We start from the raw sequence: 24,869 nt of genomic DNA on the forward strand, positions 1-24,869 counted from the left end.
GGAAACTGATCAGATGGAAGTGTTGGGCATTTAATTCTTAATTTCCTCTCTATTTATTTATTTATAAATGGGGAAGGTAGCTAGAAGTAGAGGCGATCATGGCTTTCGAGCTGAAGGTAAGGCACCGAAGGTGATATAATTAAATGTCTTGAAATATAATTAATTCATCCCATCTGCTGAAGTGACCCTCTCAATCTTCACAATTCAATCCTATATTTACTAATTTCACCAGTAAATATAGCGTAGAAATGAGTTTATGATCAAGACGTAATCAAATCCATATATACTTGTTGGTTGCCATGTGATATATATGTTGTTCATGATCACTAGTTCATGTTTATTTACGAACCACCAATAATCAATTATCGGCATGCAAGATTCCATGTCATATACACAGCTGGGATGAAGGTTTCATCACGGTTCAAGTACCAAGCTAATTAAACTATATATATATATATATATATATATATATATATATATATATATACCGTAGAAATCAGTGTTTTTTGAGTCAGTTTACACGTAAATCAGTATTAAATTTCTTTTGGATTTAACGCATCTTAATTTATATTGTTTCTTGATTTGATAAATCCTTCTATATATATCCTAGTCTCGAGACTTGAACTAAAAAGAAAAAGAAAAAGAAAAAGAAAAAAAAAGAGCGAATCATTCTTGATTATCATTTCAACCCTTTCCAGTTAAAAAGATGGACTCCGCGTTTTAAATTAAAAATTAAAAAAGAAAGAAGGAAAAAAGAGTCTAAGGAGGGGCTACATATATATATATATATATATAGCTCGCTCGTTTCAAGAGAAGAAAAGGGATGAGTATTCTTACGAGGGGATCACGTCATGAATTACATGTATGAATTAATAATAATTGGGAGAAGCACAATTCTCTTCACTGAAATGTATGAGTTAATCCACTTCAATAATAAATATTATCATCAATAATATAATATATGTTTTGGTATTTTCTTTCACGACCACTCAGAAATGAATAGGCAGACTAGATGACTTGCATTCCAAAAGTCAGCCACAGTATTTTCAGGCAACCGATTGATTGGTTGTTTTTTTATTCTAACAAAACAAAAAAGGATTTCATTTCAGCAACTTTGATTGAAGGCTATTCACCCACTTCTATTCCATTGTCTTTTTTTTTTTTTTAATTTTTAATTTTTTTTTTTAATATCAAAATGACAAAAACTTTCTTATTTATTTCTTTTAATTTTGACTTTTTATATGGTTAGAGAGGTTTTTAAGTTTAGTAGGATAATTTAAGTTGTTTCGGATATCGAAAAGACCGAGATTGATCGATCTGTTATTAGATTAAAGTTTTTTTAAAAGTTAAATTATATTTTTATTGGTCATCTAAATTATTTTTAGATTTATAAAACTGATTGATTTAAGTCGGGTTAACTTTCATGTTATTTAATTAAAAATTGAATTATGTAAAGAGATGATATAAAAGGTTAATTTTAAGATTGATCCACTTCATCATCAGATTTAATGATATTGTTAAAAAACTCTTGGGGCTATTAACATTTCTTTTTACATTCTAAAAAAGAAAAAAATCTCGCGGCTGATAGTGGTTTTATTTTGCGTTTAACAAAAGTCTATGCAAATAATGAGTCTCTAATCAAGCCTCTATAATTTGAAAAGAAATTATGGTACAAAAAGGACTGATTATTATCAAAATGATTCCAACTGTTTTAAGGATTCAACATGTATTTTATTTTTTTTACATCGAGCTTTTTCATTAATTTATTGATATAAATAATTAATCAGTTGGTCTATTATAATTCGGCAATAGCTTACCAAGATGATGATCAATCATCCAAAAATCTTGAGCCAGGAACTTATTACGGAGAATATTGTGAAAAGAAATAGGAAAATAGGGAGACTGAATAATGTTCATTAATTTGAAAAGGAATAATAGTTAGAGAGAGTAATGGATTCATCATGATGTCCCGTACGATTTCTTCTCACGGGAGTCATCTTCTTGTTGGTGATACAAGTTTCCCTTTTACTAGGGGACGGAATTAAGTCTAATAAAAGTGTATTTGGAGAGGTTTTCCGTCGTTTTTTCCTCTTTATTATATTAAATTACTATTAAATGAAATTCATTCCATTATTCATAAAAAAATAAAAGAAAAAAGAAAACATAAACTGCACCGATTTCGTTGAAAAGAGGCACGCTAAGCACATGACATGACCCCACAGTAGCAACAGACGTGGTAACTCTCTCGAGGAGTCATGATCGTATGGTATGGGTCCATGGGACTCTAGCCAGTGTGCTTCCTGCCTGTGGTTTGGTGTTTGGTGTAACAAAGCAACTTCAGCACGTGGCCCAGCTAGATGATTTGGGCCCACAACACAAAACAACAATGATTCTTCGTTCTTGAGGTTGGGATGGGTTTATATGTGTACATGAATCTGAAAAAGCCCATAATATAAGAGACGGCCCAGTTACAGATATGACCCTGGTCAGGCCCAATAAAAAAATAGAAATGTGAACATACCACGGCCCACCAACTTGCAAGCAATTCATTTTTAGTACAACCTCAATTCTTGTCTCAAACCTGTATATTCGTTCCTAATTGCATCCCAAACCTACGAGTTTTTATCAATTAGGTCTCACAACTTTTAAAATGTATTTTAATCTGGTATTTTTGTCAAATCTTCTTCAAATTGATGTTGTTTTATTGCATATTATTAACTTCTCCATCGACTTTTTTAAAATATCTTGGCACTATTTAAGTACATAGATTATGCAAATTAGGCTTAAACTATTACAAAAATTAACAAAAGGACACAATTGAGATATAAACTAAAAATATTAAACTATTAAAATTTTCATGAGATTAATAATTCTAAAAATATTTGATAACATGTGGGTTGGGGATTTGTTTCCTAAAAAATATGAATATGCAAGCCTTTTCAACATGTTTTTTTTATATAAGAAATCAAAATTAAAATAAAAAAAACGTATGTATACATATAATAAAATAAACTTAGAAGTATTTGTGTTAATAAATAAATAAAAATTCATTAATAATAAATTAAAAAACAAGTCAAATGGCGTGTTATTTAATATTGTCCAGTTTCAGGACACTGTGGTTACCAAAAAATCAAGGCAGAAGTTTCTTTGACAAAAAAACTGATTTTCAACTAATTTTTTACTCAAAATATCTAGAAAAATTTCTAAACAACTTGATAAATAGATACATGCCCTTGAAAAACCAAAAAAAAAAAAATATACATCCAAAAACCTGAAATCAACTCAAAACAAAAAATCTTACCAAATTCATATATGTTTTTCTAGATAATTTTAAGGTAAAAAAAAACATTTAATGTGAACTCTTCTAATTAAATGCAACAATTTAACACTAATATTGATCATTTTTATGGCTAGAATTAATGCATCAAAAACTTTCTCTTTCTAATATTGGATTCCACATCTTTCTCTCACATCTTTAAAACTAAGGATAAAAAAAAATAAGAAAAATAAAATTTAAGATCAAATTTGATTTTGTTCTTAAATTTTGAAAATTGAAGAAACCTAATATTTATAATTTTAAAAAGTATAGAGACTACAATAAACATTTTGTCCACCCATTCCCTTTGTACTTTTTTACTTTGATCCATTTTTTTTAAAATCTCACCCTTTCTAATAAATAGGTCTATAATTTGATCTAATAAATGCAAAATTAAAAGAAAAAAGAAGGAATAAAAAAGACATTGTGAACAATTTGTTTACAATGCTATATGAGGGCATACACGGTGCATTTCAAATTGTGGAATTCTCATGCGTTTTAGATTTATACACAGGGTAAGATATTTTTATCCTTTATAAAAAATTATATATGTAAGTCAACACATTTTTATAGCTAAAATGTTATTTAAGAACAAATAAAAATGTTTAAGAACAAATAAAAATGTTTATACATACATATAATGAAATAAATCAAAAACTATGGATGCTGGTATATTAAAAATTAATTAACGATAATTAAAAATAAAACATGAAAAAAAAATATATATATATATATATATTAAGATATTTAATCTCGTAAGACACTCATTAAATTGCTTGAATAAAATAAAAGGAGAAAATATACCATGTCAAACTTCATATATTAAAAATTTTATTTGAAAATATTTTTTTTTTAAAAAAAAATTCATCTATATAAAAGAGAAAAAAATACAAATAAATCGGAAAAAAAATTTAAAAATTAAACACACAGAAAATAATTTTATAAAAATCTCTAAATAGTTCATATAAAAAATCAAAAAATCACAAATCAATCCATAAAAAATTTTTATTTCAACTCAAAAACATTTCACTAACACTTTTAGAACACTCACAAATCAATCCATCAACTCAAAACACTCTAAATATAATAATCTAATTACCGGGACAACACACCAATTATAATATAGAAAAAAACATGGTAATTTTTTAAAACCAAATTTATATAAAAGTACATTGAAATTTTGATAGAATCTCCTCTATATTAGAAAATTCTAATTTATCAATAACAACATGTTACTATTAATTATTATCTAATCACAATCAATCATTTTAGATCTCAATTCTAACCATCCACGTAAACACAATCATAATTTCTCAAACATTACTATAATAGCAATGAAGTATTAGCATGTAGATTTCGAAGTTGATGTGATCAGAAGACTCAAAATAATGCATTAGCAAGCTAATCATGTTTAACACTGAACCCTAAACGAATTACCATCCAGCTAGCTAGCTAGTGTAGTGGTTCAAATTAAGCTTTATTTTATTTATTATGTTTTACTCACGGTGCAAGTTATTTTATTTTCTTAAGAGAAAATCCCGAGAGTATCTTTCCATGAAAGGGAGAAGCTTGAAATTGTACACAAGCATTAATTAATTGATTGATAAAAGAATTTCGAAATTGATGTGATCAGAAGACTCAAAATAACCATTCATTCTTTAACCATTGCTTTTTTTTTTTTTTTGATATTTCTACATAATTTCACATTCTAAGCAACCTACAATACTTTAATTAATTTAATTTCACACAATTCTACATTTTCCTCAAATTTTCCTTAAAAACCTTAGCTTAAATTCAAAATTAATACACCAATCCCTAATCAAATTCAAATTGGTTTGCATAATCAAGTTTAGAGCTCTTTACTTGGTGATAACTGAACTTCGATTGAAAATTTTTAACTCCTTTCTTTTTGCGCACCTGTTGGCCCTTTATTCTTTTCCCCTCTCAATTTCTTTACTTGGTTCTTGTTAATTCCCTCGCCTAGTGATGTTATCCCTACCAATTGATATAAATCTTGCATAAACCTAATAAGTTTTGGTGTTTCTCTCTGGTGGAAAAATAAAAAATTTCTCTCCTCTCTTGTCTCGACTGCAGCCCGACCTTAAAATGAAGAAAAATGGGGTATTTATAGTCTTAGCTTTTCTTTAATTACACTTTGGCATTACTTACTTAAATGTTTTATTTTTAGCCCCATTCATTTTTCTTTTTATAATTTGAGTTATACCTCTTTTTTTCTTTTTCTTTTTTCATCTATATTATTTTCAATTTATAACTTGAGTTTACATCAAATGACCTTTCTCACTTTTATCTCTTTATTTAGAGGTTGAAAAATAATACAAATAAATTTTTGTAGCAAAATTATTTATTTTTTTAAAAAAAATTTAAAGGGATCTAAATTATATAATTTGTGTTATTTTAAAAGTTTGAGGATTTTTTTTAATTCCATTTTTGATTAAAAAATCTAAAGTAATTGGTTTTCAAGATTTAATCTCTGAATTAAAATAAATTATAAAAAATACATAGGAGATCCTTAATGTTTCGTGAATGTATGAACAATGCTAGTTAATAGTTAATTATAACACCTTAATACAATTCATAGTTAATAGTCAAATCTCAGTTTACAATGAATCTACTACCTGCAGTCCTCCTTCTTTTTCTCTCTCTCTCCCTCTAAACTAAAAAACAAAAAACATCTGAATTATTGTCAAATGTGGAAGCTTACGATAGGAGCAGAGAGTGTTCATGACAATGGTCAATCATCATCATGGCTTAAAAGTGTTAACAATCATCTGGGTCGCCAAGTTTGGGAATTTTGTCCACAACTTGGCTCCCCAGATGAGCTTTTGCAATTACAAAATGCTCGCCTTTCATTTCAAGCTCAAAGGTTTGACAAAAAACACAGTGCTGACCTTCTTATGAGGTTTCAGGTTAGACCCATTTGTGAATTCTATTCAAAGTTTGGATCTTTATGTCAAAGTTTGGAGCTTTTTGATTGTTTTGACTGTGAAATGTAGTTTGAAAAGGAGAACCTATGTGTGAATTTGCCTCAAATTAAAGTTAAAGACGATGAAGATGTGACTGAGGAAGCAGTGACTACTACCTTGAGAAGGGCTGTTAGTTTTTATAGGAAAATTCAGGCGCATGATGGTCATTGGCCTGGTGATTATGGAGGTCCTATGTTTCTACTTCCTGGTTTGGTAAAGTCTGAAACCTTAACTTGTTGTCTCACGTTTTAAGTTCACAGTTTCATTGATCACTACCAATTGCTTGGCTTCATATGATTGAGAGAAAAGGTACTTGCTTTGCATGTAAATGATTGATACATACTGTTTGAATGAGAACCAGAGTGTTTGTGTTAATGGGAATGTTGCATTTTGATTTTATTGGTATGGTTAGACGGAAGGATTGCATTCTCCAGAGTAATTGATTATATTAGCATGTAATTTTAGCCTTGCTTTTGAATTGCTACAGATCATTACTTTATCTATTACGGGAGCTCTGAATGCTGTCTTGTCAAAAGAACATCAGCGAGAGATGTGCAGATATCTGTACAATCATCAGGTTAGTTTACTATCTGGCAACATCTGAACCTCTATTTGTTCATCTTTTGATATCAAAACAACTTTGCTGGACATCCCGGGTGGGGGGGGGGGATGTAATTCTGGAAGTTGTATCAATGCCTTCTCTAATTAATCATAGCGTTTTGCCCCAAAGTTCAATTCTCAAGCTGTAGCTGAGCTAAATGAATAAGCTTGACCAAAACCATAAGCTAGCCGTTTAATTTTAGAACAGACTATGGGAACTATTTTGTAAATGTGCCACATTTTGCTGCAGAATAGAGATGGGGGGTGGGGTCTTCATATTGAAGGCCCAAGCACCATGTTTGGTACTTGTCTAAACTATGTGACCTTGAGGTTACTCGGTGAAGGAGCTGAGGGTGGTGATGGGGAAATGGAAAAGGGATGTAAGTGGATCTTGGACCATGGTGGTGCAACTGAGATTACTTCGTGGGGGAAAATGTGGCTTTCGGTATGAATCTGGTCTTTATCTTGTTGGTTTGTTCCAAAAGCTATAGATTATGACAATATTGGTGCCATTTGGTTGATCTATGATAATGATAGGTACTTGGAGTCTATGAATGGTCTGGGAATAATCCACTGCCTCCAGAAGTATGGCTATGTCCTTATCTTCTCCCAATGCATCCAGGTTGCTGAATAGTTATACATGCTTATTTCATTTCAGCCACGCAAAGGAGAGTGGAATATATTTTCTTTTATGCTGTTTAACCAACTAATTGAAGTTAAAAATATAAAAGGAGAAACTATTACATGATCCATCAAGGGTCCATTGCTTGGTGTAATGATAAAACATCTTGGCCCTGCAATCACAAGTGTGCAGGCTAAAGTCTTGATAGCAACCGCTTTTTATACAAAAATGCTGAAGGATGAATTTTTTTTTAATTCACTTCTCTTAGCCCTCATTTCAGCGAACCATTGAAGACTAATAGTCTTTTAAAACGTTTTATAGGAGCCCTCATCAAAATATGTTTTGCTTACTGCCAAAGACCTAAACTGGGATGGGATTTTAGTGTGTGTTTGGTATTGTGGTGCAATGTGTTTTTGTGCTTTTTGCTTGAAAATGCATTAAAATGTTTTTTTTTTCAATTTTTTATTTATTTCTGACATCTATACATCAAAAACCATCGAAAAGCACTAAAAAACATCAATTTAATACTTTTTCATGTGAAATGCACCTATAAACAAAAGCTACAGCATTCCCAAACACCAAGTAAGTGGACAATAGTCTGATTAACTAAAATACAAATAATAGAAAAGGAAACTAAAATTGCTTCTGTCTGACCAAACACGCATGTTATGTTAGAGATGGTCACTAATTTCTTGTGCAATTAGCTTGTTAGTTACCTTCCTTTTTCGCACTTGGAGCATTACATGTTTCTTCTCATAGAATTCTAGCCGTGTTACTTGGTTTTGCTTTTTGAATGAGCTAATCTTTTGATAATTTGGTTCTCTTTATTTAGCTATGTTATCTCTTCCTTTCTTTCTGTTAACAGAATGTTCTCTATCTCCATGTACTTGCTAGGGGCTTCCCTGCCATGTACCTCATTGTTAATATAGTTCAAACGTTATACAACCTTTCATTTTCACTTTATTGTGATGTAGTTCTGTCAAATATTAATAGGCTTTTGCTTCTTGTTAGTAACCTTGAAGTTTTATATTCATAGGAAGGATGTGGTGCCACTGTCGTATGGTGTATTTACCAATGTCTTATCTATATGGGAAGAGGTTTGTTGGTCCTATAACACCCACAATTCAATCTTTGAGAAAGGAGATCTACATTGTTCCATATCATGAAGTAGATTGGAATACAGCTCGTAATACATGTGCAAAGGTTGGTTAGAGATCCGTTTTGTTTTTTCCTTGCCAAACTTGTACTATAAATACCTTACATGAAATATTTTTTGATGTTGATTCTGGACCTTTTATTTATTTATTCAAATTTTGGCAGGAAGATCTATACTACCCTCATCCTTTGGTTCAGGATATTCTGTGGGCTTCTCTTCACTATGCATATGAGCCTATACTTACACGTTGGCCTCTTAATAGGTTGAGAGAGAAGGCTTTGCACAAAGTGATGCAGCATATTCACTATGAAGATGAAAATACACGGTACATATGCATAGGTCCGGTCAACAAGGTACAGATGGATGATTTTGACAATGCTCATTTTTTCTGTTAAATAAGAAGAAAATGCAGAGGAAACGTACACCTTTAGCTCTCCAGTATAGTATCTGTTAAGAATAAGATCCAACATAATTCTGCCAATGCGCTTGGGCCTTAGCTTGTTGTGTTCAGTTATATGACTGCTTGTATGTATCAGGTGTTGAATATGCTTTGTTGTTGGGTCGAAGATCCACACTCAGAGGCATTTAAACTGCATCTGCCAAGAGTATTTGACTATTTGTGGATTGCTGAAGATGGAATGAAAATGCAGGTAAAAACAAAAAAAGCATTACCCTCTCCTTAACTATTTATACGAGTCTCCCTCTACTTCAGACCCCTTTTCTTCTTTTCGCTTCCTATTTTTCCTTATAAGATGGTCCATCCTTGATGTTTGTTTTACTGATGAGGGGACCATTGAGTTGGATACATATATATTGTATTAGCTGGTGAAATTGTACTGAATTTTCAGGGATATAATGGAAGTCAGTTGTGGGATACTGCTTTTGCTGTTCAAGCAATTGTCTCTACCAACCTTGCTGAAGAATATAGTGCAACCTTAAGAAAAGCACACAAGTACCTTAAAGATTCACAGGTTCTCAATTGTAGAGATAGCTCTACCATAATTCACCAATGCTAGGCCTCCCTGCTCAATCAGCTATACTTTGTTTGAAGGTCCTAGAAGATTGTCCTGGAGATTTAAATTTTTGGTATCGCCACATCTCTAAAGGAGCTTGGCCATTTTCAACTGCAGATCATGGGTGGCCCATCTCCGACTGCACTGCAGAAGGATTGAAGGTAAAAAGGTGAATGAAACTGTAGAAGTTCATATTCTTGTCTCATACGTGTCTTGTTGATATTTATCTACCTTTACAGGCTGTTTTACTACTATCAAAACTTCCAACCGAAATGGTTGGGGATCCCATAGGTGTGGAGAGGCTCCATGATGCTGTAAATGTAATCCTTTCTTTGCAGGTATTTAAGTCTTGGTTGCTGCTTTGACACAGATGTTGGATCTAGCACAAGAGTGGGATTAAAGCATTATCACTTAAGGATGCAAGATTACATTTATTATATGTAATATGTTAGTACAATTCTATTGGTTAATGGTGCTGCATGCAAGGAGAAAAATAGGAAATGATGCAGGTTGATATGGTACCAAAGGCATACCATAACATTTGATTTAGTGAAAGCATGACCTTAAATTATAGTAGAATAGTAGGGTTATCATAATAGATTGCTTCATAAATGCCTGGGTTAGAACTGTTTGCTCATGACAAAATATATGAACCACAAGCAAGCTCATGATACAAAGTTGAAGTTAATGAGAATCTCTGTTACAGGAGCTCTAAGTTTAGATTCCTCCACAGTGAAATCATTCAATATTTTTCAATCTGATCTTGCATCTGAAAGTTAGTTCAGAATAGGGGTTCCCTTATTATGTACTCAGGAGTACTGATAGGAAATGTTGATAATTTTGGACACTGCTGCAGAATGCTGATGGTGGTTTTGCAACATATGAATTGACAAGATCGTACCAGTGGTTGGAGGTAACTTCCTTAAGTGATCAAGCCTTTCATTTGAATTCACTATGAGATTATGAATTCCTCCTGAGAAAATGCAAATCTTCCCATGGCAAATTTTAATATTAAGGACTTAAGATTTGCAGAACAGCGGTCAATGGCTGTTCTCCTTGCTGAAGGAGGTCTTTTAAGGAATACCTAGTCCTGCGAGTGAAAACCTATATATTTAGTATTTCGGTGGTTGAGCTAACTTCATAGGAAGGTCAATGCTGGGAGAGAATCCAACCACCTTAAATGAGCCTTAATTGTTGAGTATTTTGTAGATTATGCATGATGATTTCTTTTCCTCGTTAAAACTGTCTCTTCACAGATTATTTTAACTATTCTTACAACTTATTTAGCATAAAGTTGAGTGTGAATTAATGCATATCCTGAGCCATGTGCTTTTTCTTAATCCTTGTTTATAACATTACCCTGACTACAAGCGAGGTTCCATTTAAATCTAAGCTCAATGACTTACAAGTCAAATTGCAGTTTATATTGATGATGCTGTGTTTACTACTGCATTTATTTAATATTTTTGTTCTGTTTCAGTTAATCAATCCTGCAGAAACTTTTGGTGACATTGTCATTGATTACCCGTAAGGTTCCAGCACACTTCAATTTCATGTTCAGGCATTAGAATTTCATTAATCTTGTTGATTTCTAATTTGTGATGTTGACTGAAATGGCCACATAGATATGTAGAATGCACATCAGCGGCAATCCAAGCACTAGCATCATTCAAGAAATTGTATCCTGGTCATAGGAGGGAAGAAATAGATAATTGTATTGCAGAAGCTGCAAACTTCATTGAAAAGATTCAAGCGACAGATGGTTCCTGGTTGGTTTGTGCCCATATTTTGTATATTTGCTTTACATCAGTTGCTTCATTCAATGGCAAGTTCTCTGGATGTTCTTAACAGGTATGGATCCTGGGGAGTCTGCTTCACTTATGCTGGGTGGTTTGGGATAAAGGGCTTGGTGGCAGCTGGCATGACATATAATAGCTCCAGCAGCATCCGTAAAGCTTGTGATTATATGTTGTCCAAAGAACTTGCTGGAGGTGGTTGGGGAGAGAGTTATCTATCATGTCAAAACAAGGTTGGACTAAAAATCCTATTTCATATTTTCTGTGATTATCAAATTTAGGCATGCCCTGTATCACACCCTTTGTGAGAGTTTTTGCCTTCCCAATCTGCTAATTCTGCTTATAGTTTCCATACTACATATCCTGTGTCAGCTTTTCTAAAATCACTTGACAAATATGATTTTCTTATTCATTATCTCTTCTTAAACAGGTGTATACGAATCTGAAAGATGACAGACCACATATAGTCAACACTGGATGGGCTATGTTAGCACTCATTGAAGCTGGGCAGGTACATTTGGGAATCTTTTTTGTTTCTCGTAACTTGTGATTACCAAATTAGTTTTTTTTTTTTTGGTTTTCAATTGCATTTTAGAGAAAGTTGCTTAAGCCTCTCTACCTGTAGCACCCTTGGTTTTTACTAAAAAGACGAACAACATTTCAATTAGCAAGATTAAAGCTAGTTTTTGAGGTGCATGATGAGAGGGAGGAAAGTGATGAGTTTGAGATTTGTTATGGTGCATGATAATTGTTTCTTTTTCTAACATGTAATAGGCTGAGAGAGATCCAATACCATTGCACCGCGCCGCAAGGGTGATAATAAACTCTCAAATGGAGAATGGAGATTTTCCTCAAGAGGTAAACATCCCTGTTTCTGTAAATTGGTTGTAGCTCGTGAACGCAACTATGCATAATCAACTGAATTTTGTCTTCAGGAGAAATGAATTAGTGATTTTTTGTATACATGTAGAACATAATACAGACTGACTAGGTAATATGAGGGTCTTTCAATGTCATCTGCTATAACAACTTGAATACTATGGTGAAATTTTGGGAGAAAAGTTCAATTTGCTTGACCTAAAGTTCATACATGTAACATTACCAGGAAAAAAAAAAGAAGGTATAAAAACATATCAACTTCAAAAGTAAAAGGTTGGAATTGCGGCATTATTGGAACAATTTGATATGTTCATTTAATGACCAAAACAGGAAGGAGCTACTAATTCTTGGCATGTCCACTAACTTGTCTATTTGATCACAGGAGATCATGGGAGTCTTCAACAAGAATTGTATGATCAGCTATTCAGCATACCGGAACATTTTCCCTATATGGGCCCTTGGAGAATATCGTTGCCAGGTACTGCAGGCTCTTTGAGGTTTGTTTGGCATTACCGTATTTGAACTAGTCCTGCTTATATTAAGAAGCAGCACCTGTAATCGCAACTCTAGAAGAGAGCATGCACCATCTGTGACAGTTGAGGATGCACCTTTCTGCAACAGCATTATGTTATAGAAGAGCATTATTATACAAAAACCTTTATTTCTATCATAAAAATCTGCTACTGGACTCACGTACTTATTCTTGTTTGCAATGATGAGTTGGGTTGTTCATTTTTGAGTTTAGATTCATTTGAAGGCAATGGAACGTACCTCTGGTATTCTGCAAGAGCTCACATTGGAAAGATTTTTCTATACACTGCAGAATGTAACATGGTATTTTTCACGAACGCACCAGTGATGTCCTGTCATGAATAAGATCATAGGTTAAGACCATAAAAGTTTACCCGTAATAAACTGATAGGATTCGTCCTCAGACTGTTCTTCTTTTCAAATTTTGATTCAAGTGATTACATGACTAAATTAGTTTCAGAAAGTTATCTGTTGGGGGAAATCACCATCTTCCAATTGTGAATTAATTATCAGCTTCGCAGCTCTGTGAAGCGGTACAGGAAAAAGATTAATGTTCAGAAATTTTGAGGCCATTGTCTTGGCAAGCTAGAACTCGTATAGACTCGAGATAATATGCATAGCAGCACAATTACTGGAACTCCTGCCAGCAGCTGCGAAGCCTCGTAGGGCAAACCGTCTTCCGTAAATGAAGCAAACCCGCCTGTTTTCCATACTTGCGGTGGAAACGTTTCTCTAATTTAGTGCTTGAAAAAAAAAAAAAAAATAAACAGAAATCAAAATTCATTGAGGCATAATCTCAGGCACAGTATCCACCCTTTAGCGCTTGACAAATGCATGCTCAATGACACCGTCAGGCGAAGATTCCACAGGTTTTCGTCTAAATATACGTAGAAGTTACGACAGGTTATATTCTCCGATTGACGACCAAATTTCATTTCGATTACGTCTAAGACTTCGTGAAAATGAACGGCTAGCACAACAGTCAGAACCCGAAAAGATATCTTGACTACGAATTGGAGGGTGCGCCAGGCCCTTGCAGTAGTGCAACGCATGGGCGACGCTTGAGGATCCCAGTAGCAAGCTACTGTTATGGACCCTCCCCTTTAAAAAATTAATTTAATATCGTGTGGACCTATGGCCCACGTATCAGATATTAAACTGATAAGAACAGATACTACACTTGATCTTAGCCAAAAGGCCGAGAAAGGTATGCTTTTAACTACATATTCAATTTCTTTTTATAGGTGCAGCTCTCAACATTATACTCTGCTTCATCGATGTGGGATATAAGCACTCTCCTTTCTTTTCTCCCACTGCTCCTTTCCAGACCAGAAGCTTTAATACACGGGTAGGGTAGAAACTTGGATGCTTGAAAATTATGAGAAAGCATTTCCTCAACAAAGCATACCATCACTACCAATAGTAAATTAATCGACTAAAAGGGTACTAAATAAACCTAAATTTTGTGCTTGGATTTCATCAAGTCTGCATTTTGGAATGCTCCTCAGTAGCTTTTATCTTCCAATTTTTCATAATTTGGGATTGGCTGGTTCATCCATTCGACAGCTTGAGGGATTTCCTGCAGAAAAAGTATAAAATTATTGATATATTTTGTGTGAAAATCTTACTAAGAAACTACAAAATTTCCAATAATTACTACCTCTGTTGATGCTTGCCAAGCTTCAGGTTCTGCTGACCACACCACATATTGGTGGTAGCTGGATTCCAAGGAAAGCCGTTCACTCCATTTTGATGCAGCTACGAGGACATGTTCGAAGCTCGAAACAATGAGCTAAGCCCCACCCCTACCTCATTACCAAAACATGAAATGTTAGATTGAAAAACAGTCCCTCCTTTTATATTCAAGAGCTTGCAAATTCAGACACCCAATGATTGGGCAGATCTTGAAGAAGAGTACATTTCGGTGTTGAGGATTTTGATGGTTACTAGAGTTTGAGGTTCATAGAAAACCCTCCTATTCCCTGGCAAACTCTCTCATTTCCTACCTACCGTTAGGATAGATAGGTTCAGAAAATTCTGAAAAGTGTTTGATAATTTTTTTATTGCTTGAATCATTGCTAAATACACCCTGGCTATTCATATAGCTGTAATTCCAGCCAATCCTAATCCTACTCTAAGCTAGTTGACATATTTCAGGAACCCAAGTCTGGCTTGCTGAGTTGCTGACTTTAGGAGTGATTCTGCCACATAGAATGCCTCTTATTTATGTACTTGTTATCTCTTCTTCCTTATAGGGTTGTTCCTCTTTCTTCCAGTCCAATTCCCGCTACAAAACTTCCCTGGTTGCCGACTTATAGGTGCTGGAAAACCCAATCCCGCCAGGACTCCTGCACCGACTCTGCTGGAAATTCTGCCGTGCCTGCTGCTGTTTCTGCTTCCCTGACTTTTCTGGAAACCTCTGCTTCTGCCTTCGCTTCTTCCAGCCTGGTTCTCATCAGATTCCAACACCACCCCACAGGGATAACCTGATCATTTTCTACGAAATTGACAAAGCTTTTAATGAATTAACAGTGAAAGACAATTATGGGGCTAAGTTATGGTATCTAAAATTAGAGACTGAATTATTATATCACTGAACCATTACGTCTTTCATGCAGGGCGTTCCAGTTAAGATGTTAGTCGTTGAAAAAGGCTACGGATGGTAAGTTTACTATAGGTTATAGAATGATAATTCCAACAGGAGATGTGTGGTCCTATCTATGTTTCTACTTTCTGGTTTTGTAAAGTCTGAAACTTTAACTTGTGTTCATTTCACAATTACATTACAGAAAAAACGAAAAGATTTGGTGATTCCACTGTATACCAAGATGCACATTACTCTTCTTGGGAACGGCTCTCGGCGGCCTTATTTTCATTTTCTTCTGTTCAGCTGCTGTGTGTGGGCTTGGTAGGGACATGGTTGTATTCTTATGGCTCAACTCCGTTCTCATCTGGGCCGGGGCTTATGTGTGCTTCTAGATTCTTTTGGCTTGGAATGGGCAGGAGCTGCTGAACGAAGGCGTCTCTTTTCGTGTCGCAGGGATGGCTTCTGTCTGAGCTTGCATGGTTGGCGTGGCGTCTCAGCCCTTCTCCTTTTTCTTCTTCGTTTGCGTTTTCAGCTTGCTTTTGTGAGGGGGCTGATCGGATGTTCTTTTTGCTAAATTCCATCCCTCGTCACTATATATATATATATATATATATATAATTTGTCGTTGTTTTGAGAAGTCAAGTTTGTACCATCAGATTGTTTAAATATAATGGTATGCATTCCAGCTTACGCGAGAAAGAAAAACAAATAACTTGCGTTGCTGAATCAGTTTACTTGATACTGGGGATTGGATTGACATGGCATTTTGCTAATCAAATGACTCTGGATTTCATCTTAAAACACACTTCACAAGAAGTTATAAAGAGGAAATAGTGTCCTGTCGGAACCTGGCCTTTTAAAGCAGAGACAGTGGTACGAATACAATATTGCATAGCCAATGTAAGAAGGAAGAAACAGGCTCAACGCTTCGAGTAATGTTTTAGATTAAACAGTAAGTGCTAATTTCTTCTTGTAATGTAAAATATTGTACAGGGCAAGCATGAATTGCTAATTTATTCTAGTGTTAATATTTTTCTGATGATGAAAAAGGCGGATGGGGAGTTGTTTAGCAGGAATTAGAATGGGATCCACAATTATCTTCTCATCAGGAATCAGCTTCTCCCACCTGAACCTTCTTACCAAGTTATGCATGAACACGAGTATCTCCAACCGTGCATATTCTTTCCCAGGACACATCCTAGGCCCCCCTCCAAATGGCACAAAAGTATAAGGTGCCGGTCCTGTCCCTTCGAATCTTGCCGGGTCAAATTTTTCAGGATCCTGGAAGCATTCAGGATTCCTGTGTGTTGAACTGGCACTCCAATATAACTGTAAAATCAATCCCCCAAATGAAAAACAAAAGATTTTAGGCCATCTCTCAATACATTAAAGTACTATAAGTGTGTGTGTGTGTGTTTAGCATGGACTGCCCTACCTTCCAACCCTTAGGTATGTGGAAACCTGCGAAGTTGAAGTCATTTATGGCCTCCCTAAAAGCACCCTGAAGTGGAGGAGCTAGTCTCAGTACTTCACACGCAACATTCCACGAATACTTCATTTTCTGAATATCATTCCAGTTGAGCAGCTCCTTTGGCCTTTTCCACTTTGCAATCTCCATTTGTTCTGTCAGTGAAAAATGAAAACCCATCATGTTTATGAAATGGAAAAGGACAGAAACGTAATTAATCAGAGGGGAAACTTACCCTTTAAAACCTCCTGGTAGATGTGAGGAAGCTCAGCAAGATACTTGACAATAAAAGTGATTACAGCACTAGCAGTGTCATGACCACCAATCAACAAACCCAGAATTTTGTCAGCTATGTCTGTCTCCTTCATGTATTGCCCATCCTCATCAGTTGTTAACAGCATGTGAGACAGCATATCTTGTGTACGCAAGGCTCTATTCTCGGCTAGATCAACCTTCCTTTGCTTTATGATAGATACCAACTCCTTTCTTATCCACTTTGAGGCCTTGATACCGCGATTGAAAGATGTTCCTGGCAAATCTATGGGAATAGAAATTATCCCAGAAGCCAGATCATTGAAAGGATGGGCTAACTTGGCAGCATGTTTTGGATCATCAATGCTCAAGAATACTTTGCATGCTATCCCAAAGGTGTACATCTTAGCTAGTGGAAGCACAGTCACTCGTTGTTTGCCTTCCCAGCTATCCTCCAAGTGTCTTTGTGCAATAGTGTCCATCATTCCTACATATCTTTGCAAGGATTCAGGTTTGAAAAAGTTAGGTAGCAACTTCCTCATCTTCTTGGATTCCTCTTTTGAAGAGGTTTGTGTAGAGGAAGGGAAGATCTTGTTTACTGAATCTGGCCACCATGAGGCAACCAGCTTGTTTTCATTAGAGAACAAGAACTTGTTGCCTGCCGCCCCACAAACAACTGTAGTGGGCTGCCCTAGAATACAAGTCTTGAAAACTTGGGATGAGTACTTGGCTATTCTATCATAAATGAACTTTTCAGGGTAACCTTTCCTTCCTGCAGACAGGAATTCAAGGCTCTCTCCGATGATCGGGAAGCCCATCTTACCCGGTGGGAGATTAGGATGAGAAACATTGGATTTGTGGAGGCAGATTAATAATAAAAGAGGAATAGAAATGAAGACAACGAGAAGGATTAGGCTGCATAGAAAGAAGGACTCCATGTTTGTGGAAGAATTTAGTGTTTTACAGAGCTTGTTTTTAGTCCATGAAGATTGCTTTGGCTAAACAAACATTTATATAGAAGAGCGAAAACTAAGACACCTCTTCGCCAGATAACGGGGATCAGGACACTTCCCTCAACTTCCTCCTCTCCCACTCCCTCAAAATCAACTAAAATGAAGACAATGAAAAGGATTAGGCTACACAGAAAGAGCTCCAATGTTTGTTGAAGAATTTAGTGTTTTATAGAACTAGTTTTTAGTTCATGAAGGTTGCATTGGCTAAACAAACCTTTATATAGAAGAAACGAAAACTAAGACAACTCTTTTCCAGATAATGGGGCCAATATCAGGACAGTTCCCTCAACTTCCTCCTCTCCCACCCTCTCAAAATCAACTAAAATGGGGGTTAACCCCACGTATTATCAAACCAAAAGTTCTTTGCATGAGAAATGACATATTTGAAAAGGAATTGGTCAAGCTTAGTTTACTTCTTAGTTTGGTTATTGCAATTTGTCAACCGAGGCTCAAGTTTCATGTAGACTTTAAGATATTCTTCTATTAAAAAACAATTTGTGTAAAATTTGTAGAAAGATCAGTGAGCTGGATATGCGATGGTGCTTTCTAGATTTGGTGAAAGTTTTGAAGGAGAGGAAAACATGCAGTGACGGAGATAGCTGAATCCAGTTTTGCATGAGAAATGATTTGTTATATTTGAAAAGGAATTGGTCAAGCTTAGTTTACTTCTTAGTTTGGTTATTGCAATTTGTCAACCGAGGCTCAAGTTTCATGTAGACTTCAAGATATTCTTCTATTAAAAAACAATTTGTGTAAAATTTGTAGAAAGATCAGTGAGCTGGATATGAGATGGTGCTTTCTAGATTTGGTGAAAGTTTTGAAAGAGAGGAAAACATGCCATGACGGAGACAGCTGAATCCAGTAAAACAAGCCAACACAGATACATCTGTGCACTTTTGATTCTATAAACTGTGAGCCTGAGACGGTTCAGGATACAATTTTCTGCTAGAGACATTCAATCTGTGTACAAAAATATATTATTATTATTATTATGCAAGAACCTTATTCTCTATACATATTAGGGAAATTCCAAAAGAACAAGCACTAAAACAAAATGGTATAGCTATTCATTATTTCGTTTGTGTTTGCAATGATGAGTTGGACACTTTGCTATTGGACTTGAATTATTTCGAAGGCAGAAGAACACGCCGCTGGTATTCTGCAAGAGCCCACAATGGATAGATATTTCTGTATGCTGCATAATGTAGCATGCAGTTTTTCATGAACACACCAGTGATTTCCTGCCATCAATAAGAAGATCATAGGATAAGGATCTTTTGATATAAAAAGTTGAAGTGAAGATGCAGCATCAGCAATTTTTTCCTGTCCATCATAGTATATAGCACCCACCCACAAATGGCAGGCAGACTTTTTGGAGTCTGGCCCTTTTTTAAAAAAAATCAATTGAAGTGGTTTTCTGACTATAGGTTAATAGTTAGAAAGTTACCTGTTGGGGGAAATCACCATCTTCCAACTGCGAATTGATTATAAGCTTCGCTGCTCGGTGAAGAGGTGCAGAGTCTCTATCCATCTATAACCATAGATAGGAAACAGATTTTATTATTATAAGAAATTCTGAGGCCATTTCTTATTGAGGCTTTTGTGGAGGCAGGGCTGTGAAAAGGGTATAAATTACGGAAAATGAAACAACAATGTAGGCTAAAACTACTGATAAACAGCATGCTAACCTGCCCAGCTTGAATCAGACCCATCATTGCCCATGCAGTATGTACCAAATTCGATCGATTTCCTTCGAGAGGTACATATTTCTTCTTAGGGCATGAAAGATAGCTCTCTCCCCAACCTCCATCATCTTTTTGTATGTTGAGAAGAAAATCAACACCTTGACGCATAGCTGCGCAGGTGCTGTAAGTCTTGCCAGCAGCTGCTAGGCCTCCAAGTGCAAACCATGTACCATAAGTGAAGCAAACTCCCCAGTTTCCATACCTGTGGAAATATTACTCCTTGTTAAATTACAGGTTCTGAAAATCTTGGAGAACCAAAATAAACAGAAGTTAAAATTAATCAGGAGGGCATACCATCCACCCTCTGGAGTTTGTATGCTTTCCAGGTATCGTACACCATTTGTTACAAAATTATCGATCTCCTTCTTCCGGTGACCAGGGTACAAATTCTTGAACAATAATAACGCTTGGATTGCTGATGCAGTGCACTCAACATATTCATGCTCAACGACAATGTCAGCGAAAAACTCTGTGGGATTCAGTAGCTGAAACAGACGGAAACAAACACCATTTGTTCACGATTAAAATGAAGTGAAAATGAAAGAACAGATAAAAATGCCGGAAATGTTCAAGGATTTACTTCCAACCACTTCTGAGCTCCAGCTGGCTCCCACGCCGCTAAACCTCCATTTTCACTCTGGATGTTCAGCAACAAAGTTTATCTTGTGACCTTGGAAAATTCTTTATTGAAGGAAACAAATTGCTAGATATAGTGTTTATAGATAGTTAAGCCTCCTAGTTTACTTTAATTCTTACTTGTAGAGAAAGAAGAACATTGACAGCATCGAAAAGCCGCTCAGGCTCCAGTTGCTCGCCAACAATTTCTGGTGGCATCATTGAGAAAAGTAGGCAGCACTGCATGGTAGATGCAAGTTAGTTTATTTTGGTGAGAGGCATATTGCAATTCGAACAAAATGGTATAGAAGATAAGGGACTTTCAAGTGCTTGAACAAAGCTTATAACCTTCAATCCTTCTGCAGTGCAATCAGAAACTTGCCATCCATGATCTTGGTCAGAGAAAGTCCAGGATCCCTTAGAAATATGCCGGTACATGCTCTTGAAGTCACCGGAAGGATTGTCCTTGACCTTTTAATTAATTTCGAGTTTTGGTGAGATTAAACTATAACCGGAATGAAAATTAAAGAGAAGACGAACATTATTTGATGGTTAAGGGAAAAGGCAAAATGTTTTCTAAGAGGGATAAATAACAGTAAAATTAACAAACCTGAGATTTCTTTATGAAGTCATGTCCTCTCTTGAGTACGTCTCTGATTTCATCCGTAAAATTACTAGCAAGCAAGGCCTGAATTGCAAAACCAGTATCCCATTGCTGACTTCCAAAACTCTGCACACATATTCCATATTTTATTAAGCACATGATACCCTCTTTGAGGTCTCTGCTCTACAGATTAGTTAAAGAATGCAAGCCTCCTAACCTGCATTTTCATTCCATCTTCAGCCACCCATAAATAATCGGGGATCCTAGCGAGATGTTTCTTGAAATAATCGCCATCGGGATCTTCAACCCAGCAAGCAAGCATGCATAACACCTGAAAACCAAGTTCATAAAAGTATTAGAAATTATCAGATAAGAGGTAGAAGATATAGGGCCCCTTTCTATGCAGCAGTAAGTCACCTTTTCCACACATCCGATTGTAATGTAACGACTGTTTTCATCCTCATAGTGAATGTGCTTCATTGTTACTTCAAGAGCCTTCTTTCTTACTAACTTGTGGAAGGGCCAACGAGTAAGAAAAGGTTCGGTGAATACATAGAGACTATCCCATACCAGATCTTGAATCAAAGGATGGGGATAGTAGAGATCCTCCTGCACCAACAGTATTCAGTATCAATTACAGCCAATATATAGCAACATCACAATAAATCTGCAGAATGGTGCTAACTATCGAGTTTAAGGTGAACTCACCGCAGCACACAGATGACGCGTTTTCCTCCAATTGACTTGATCATAAGGTTCAGCAAAGAGTTCTTCTCTCAGCTGTAGAACGAGAGGTGTAACAGGACCAACGAACCTTTTCCCATATAGATACGACATTGGCATGTAAACCATCCGACAATAGCACCACATTTTCGCTGCATATTGAAGCCAAAAGGAGTGTAAAAACAAAGGCAACAGAGGGAAGATGAACAGATGTTGTTAGGCAGAAAATGCAATCCCGTCGAAGACACGAGGAAATTTTAGAACCTGGATGCATAGGAAGAAAAGAGGGAAGGAGCCAAAACTCTGGGGGCATCGGATTACTTCCAGACCAATCAAATACACCAAGTATCTGCAACAGAAAGAACAATTTGCATTGATTTCAGTTCTAGCAAACATAATTTTATCGGTTCTGTAATATATAGATAATCAAGGAATACATGATGGATCATTACCGAGAGCCAAGTCTTTCCCCAAGAGGGTATGTGTGTTGCAGTACCATGATCATGAATCCATTTCCGGGCTCTGGCACAAGCATTGTCTTGACCACCACCGGGTCCTTCCCCGAGAATTCTCATACAAATGTAGCTGAGAACTGTGCAGAACATGGTGCTGTGACCCTCAATGTGTAGTCCCCACCCACCATCTTCATTCTGCAATATTCCCACGGATATAATTAGCATATTACCTACCAAAAAATTAGAACCATGAAGAACAGAAAATTAGCATGAATGTACCTGATGATAATAGATGTAACGGAGGATTTCCCTACGATGCTCAACAGAGAATACAGAATCTAGATGTCCTGTAATGTACAGACACATTACCTGCGTTTCAAGCGAACCAAAAAAATAAATTAAAAAAGAGCATAAATTTTGACTGATAATTACAAGTAGTCATCTAAATTTTTGGGAAGGCAACAAATGATGCTCACCAAGGGAGGGAGGAAGAACAAGGGGCCAGCATTTTCAGCAGGCCAGTGGCCATCACTAGCCTGTAGAGCTGAAAAGAAGTGGACAGCCCTCTTCAATGCATTTGTTGCCTTTTCATATGTGATCTCCTCGCCATCTTCAATTATCACTTGAGGTATTTTTTGCTTAAAGTTTTTCTCCTTGAGAAACTGCAATATCCATACATCGTTTTGGTCGAAGAATAATCAAGGATCATAATATAATATTAGAGCTAGAGACAACAAACCATATAAATTCTTCCACCAAATAGAAAACAAATTCTATATTCCGTTGATAATGATAGTTACAAATATTTTTCAACTCATCGGACCCATAATAATTTCAAAAGAAATGCGATGCCTATAATGGCATGGATTTGTTTATATTTATATATATATTCCATTGAACAAGAGATCAAAGAACTTCATCCATCCATGCAATCAATGGGATTCATAGACCATTTGGGAACGCAGTTGAAACCGTGTTTTTTAAAAATTCAATTTTTTTTTTTTGCAAAAATTTAATATAGTTTATATGTTTTGAATCTTTTTTATATATTGATATTAAAAATAATTTTTTAAAAATAAAAAAATATCATTGACCTGTATTTTGACATGAAAAGTTATTTGAAAAACAACAGCTGTCACACTGACAAATACACTCCAGCTTCACCTATAATGCTATCTTACTATTAATGAATGCGTTTAACCTTTCCAAGAATTGATTGCTCAACTAACTTTTATGGAAGGAGGAGATTTGAAAAGAAAAATAAAAGGGAAAGCCACAATGGCTGCAGCTGCATAAATCCATCTTCATAAAGCTCGAAAATAAAGCTCTCTTGGATCTACGTGTGGGGGCATGCAACAACATTATTGATACAGACCTTAAACTTTTTTTTTTAAAAAAAAGAGAGACTGTCTCATGATCTCTTTGTTGATCTGTCCATCTAGTTTAACTTAATTTATAGTCCTTAAATTGGTGAAAATTAAGTACGAAAAATTAATGTTATATATACGTACACACACACACCCTAATTCTTCGGAGCGTTTAATTTAATCAAGTTTGCTGAATGATGGTGATGGAAACGCAACAAACAGCTTCATCACTGGAGGACAAAAGCAAGAACAAAAAAGATCGAGGTGCATAAAATTAAACAGCATAAATTAAAGATTGTTTTTATGAAGTTATAACTATAATAGAAATGGATTATAGGAGTAATGAAGAATATACCACAGTACAGAGGTTTAATCAACTAATTATATAGAATTAATTAGCAATTATTTGTGGTTGATCATACCATATACATGTACATATAAGAGTGAATCAATACCTGCATCCGCCAGAGGAGGTCGCCGCTGGGCTTGACATGATAACGGTTGTTGTAGAAACTGAGACGAGCTTCTTCAACCTCAGCTCTCTCCTCAGGACTTCCACCGTGAGGATCATACTCCCATGTCTGCCTCCCTACAAACTTATTTGTGCTATACAACTCATTGCTGCTCACACCTTCCGCAATCTTTAGCCTCCACATAATATATCTCTGTATTGATATTCTATGTAGCACGCAAGAAACAAATTATTAACAAGAAACCCTGACAAAATCGATTAAAGAGCTCGCTAGCTAGCTAGCTAGCATGGAAGAAAATAGGAGAGGGAGAGGGAGAGGGAGGTATACATATTACTTATAGTCTTGGGTCTTGGGGGGGAGATATATAGGCAAAAACAAACACTACCATTGAAGCAGAGAGAAAGATACAGTTGAGTGATCTTTGGTTCGGCAGGGCAGAACACGCGGTTGCTACTGCTGGTGACAATTGACAAGAACAAGTCCTTACATAGACACAGTTTTGAAGATTGTTTTGTGGCTCTATTTAATTATTTTAACTAATGTCTTTGACAGTGTATTTATTTTAAATTGCTTTTAAACTGTCTTCTATGTGTAACTATTAAAAATTAAAAAAAAATCTAAAGAAAATTTATTTTGAAAAAAACTCAACAATATAACATCAAAAAACTTG

The 24,869-nt window shown here is 35.5% G+C and overlaps 3 protein-coding genes and 1 non-coding gene across 4 annotated transcripts; 1 reads left to right on the top strand and 3 right to left on the bottom strand.

The window, feature by feature from the left end:
* The first annotated feature begins 5,930 nt into the window (after nucleotides 1-5,930).
* Nucleotides 5,931-13,098, top strand: LOC118050538 (cycloartenol synthase-like). The gene is made up of 18 exons (XM_035060922.2): nucleotides 5,931-6,243; nucleotides 6,331-6,513; nucleotides 6,788-6,877; nucleotides 7,151-7,345; nucleotides 7,438-7,522; nucleotides 8,559-8,725; nucleotides 8,843-9,031; nucleotides 9,215-9,328; nucleotides 9,527-9,649; nucleotides 9,730-9,852; nucleotides 9,931-10,029; nucleotides 10,548-10,604; nucleotides 11,172-11,218; nucleotides 11,317-11,460; nucleotides 11,543-11,720; nucleotides 11,918-11,998; nucleotides 12,262-12,345; nucleotides 12,749-13,098. The coding sequence occupies exons 1-18, from the start codon at nucleotides 6,025-6,027 to the stop codon at nucleotides 12,860-12,862; spliced, it is 2,292 nt and encodes a 763-aa protein (XP_034916813.1). The 5' UTR covers nucleotides 5,931-6,024; the 3' UTR covers nucleotides 12,863-13,098.
* An 812-nt stretch (nucleotides 13,099-13,910) lies between these two features.
* Nucleotides 13,911-18,411, bottom strand: LOC118050537 (beta-amyrin 28-monooxygenase-like). The gene is made up of 4 exons (XM_035060921.2): nucleotides 17,188-18,411; nucleotides 16,920-17,107; nucleotides 14,558-16,813; nucleotides 13,911-14,476 (listed from the first exon to the last, which is right to left on the bottom strand). The coding sequence occupies exons 1-3, from the start codon at nucleotides 18,140-18,142 to the stop codon at nucleotides 16,493-16,495; spliced, it is 1,464 nt and encodes a 487-aa protein (XP_034916812.1). The 5' UTR covers nucleotides 18,143-18,411; the 3' UTR covers nucleotides 13,911-14,476; nucleotides 14,558-16,492.
* LOC118050564 (U2 spliceosomal RNA) lies at nucleotides 13,913-14,108 on the bottom strand. The gene has a single exon (XR_004687893.1). It is a non-coding gene; the product is annotated as a U2 spliceosomal RNA (small nuclear RNA).
* Nucleotides 18,412-19,074: 663 nt separating the features above from the next.
* On the bottom strand, nucleotides 19,075-24,706 carry LOC118050536 (beta-amyrin synthase-like). Its single transcript, XM_035060919.2, has 17 exons — nucleotides 24,527-24,706; nucleotides 24,182-24,404; nucleotides 22,836-23,021; nucleotides 22,639-22,728; nucleotides 22,357-22,554; nucleotides 22,169-22,253; nucleotides 21,890-22,056; nucleotides 21,599-21,790; nucleotides 21,399-21,512; nucleotides 21,188-21,307; nucleotides 20,926-21,048; nucleotides 20,719-20,817; nucleotides 20,543-20,599; nucleotides 20,257-20,447; nucleotides 19,906-20,164; nucleotides 19,665-19,748; nucleotides 19,075-19,458 (listed from the first exon to the last, which is right to left on the bottom strand). Exons 2-17 carry the CDS (start codon nucleotides 24,380-24,382, stop codon nucleotides 19,342-19,344), a joined length of 2,283 nt encoding a protein of 760 aa, XP_034916810.1. The 5' UTR covers nucleotides 24,383-24,404; nucleotides 24,527-24,706; the 3' UTR covers nucleotides 19,075-19,341.
* Between the last annotated feature and the right edge of the window lie 163 nt (nucleotides 24,707-24,869).

Source organism: Populus alba, chromosome 7 (assembly GCF_005239225.2).
Source record: "Populus alba chromosome 7, ASM523922v2, whole genome shotgun sequence".
Classification (NCBI taxonomy): domain Eukaryota; kingdom Viridiplantae; phylum Streptophyta; class Magnoliopsida; order Malpighiales; family Salicaceae; genus Populus; species Populus alba.

What these genes read in the sequence shown, in the direction of transcription:
- LOC118050538 (XM_035060922.2), top strand. Translation starts at nt 6,025, where the DNA reads ATGTGGAAGCTTACGATAGGAGCAGAGAGTGTTCATGACAATGGTCAA. An exon ending in CTCGTAATACATGTGCAAAG is followed by an intron (nt 8,726 to 8,842) that starts GTTGGTTAGAGA and finishes AAATTTTGGCAG; the next exon opens with GAAGATCTATACTACCCTCA. An exon ending in CAAGCGACAGATGGTTCCTG is followed by an intron (nt 11,461 to 11,542) that starts GTTGGTTTGTGC and finishes TGTTCTTAACAG; the next exon opens with GTATGGATCCTGGGGAGTCT.
- LOC118050537 (XM_035060921.2), bottom strand. Translation starts at nt 18,142, where the DNA reads ATGGAGTCCTTCTTTCTATGCAGCCTAATCCTTCTCGTTGTCTTCATT. An exon ending in CTACCAGGAGGTTTTAAAGG is followed by an intron (nt 17,108 to 17,187) that starts GTAAGTTTCCCC and finishes TTTCACTGACAG; the next exon opens with AACAAATGGAGATTGCAAAG. An exon ending in ACATACCTAAGGGTTGGAAG is followed by an intron (nt 16,814 to 16,919) that starts GTAGGGCAGTCC and finishes TTGATTTTACAG; the next exon opens with TTATATTGGAGTGCCAGTTC.
- LOC118050536 (XM_035060919.2), bottom strand. Translation starts at nt 24,382, where the DNA reads ATGTGGAGGCTAAAGATTGCGGAAGGTGTGAGCAGCAATGAGTTGTAT. An exon ending in CAATCGGATGTGTGGAAAAG is followed by an intron (nt 21,513 to 21,598) that starts GTGACTTACTGC and finishes CTTGGTTTTCAG; the next exon opens with GTGTTATGCATGCTTGCTTG. An exon ending in AAGATGGAATGAAAATGCAG is followed by an intron (nt 21,308 to 21,398) that starts GTTAGGAGGCTT and finishes ATATGTGTGCAG; the next exon opens with AGTTTTGGAAGTCAGCAATG.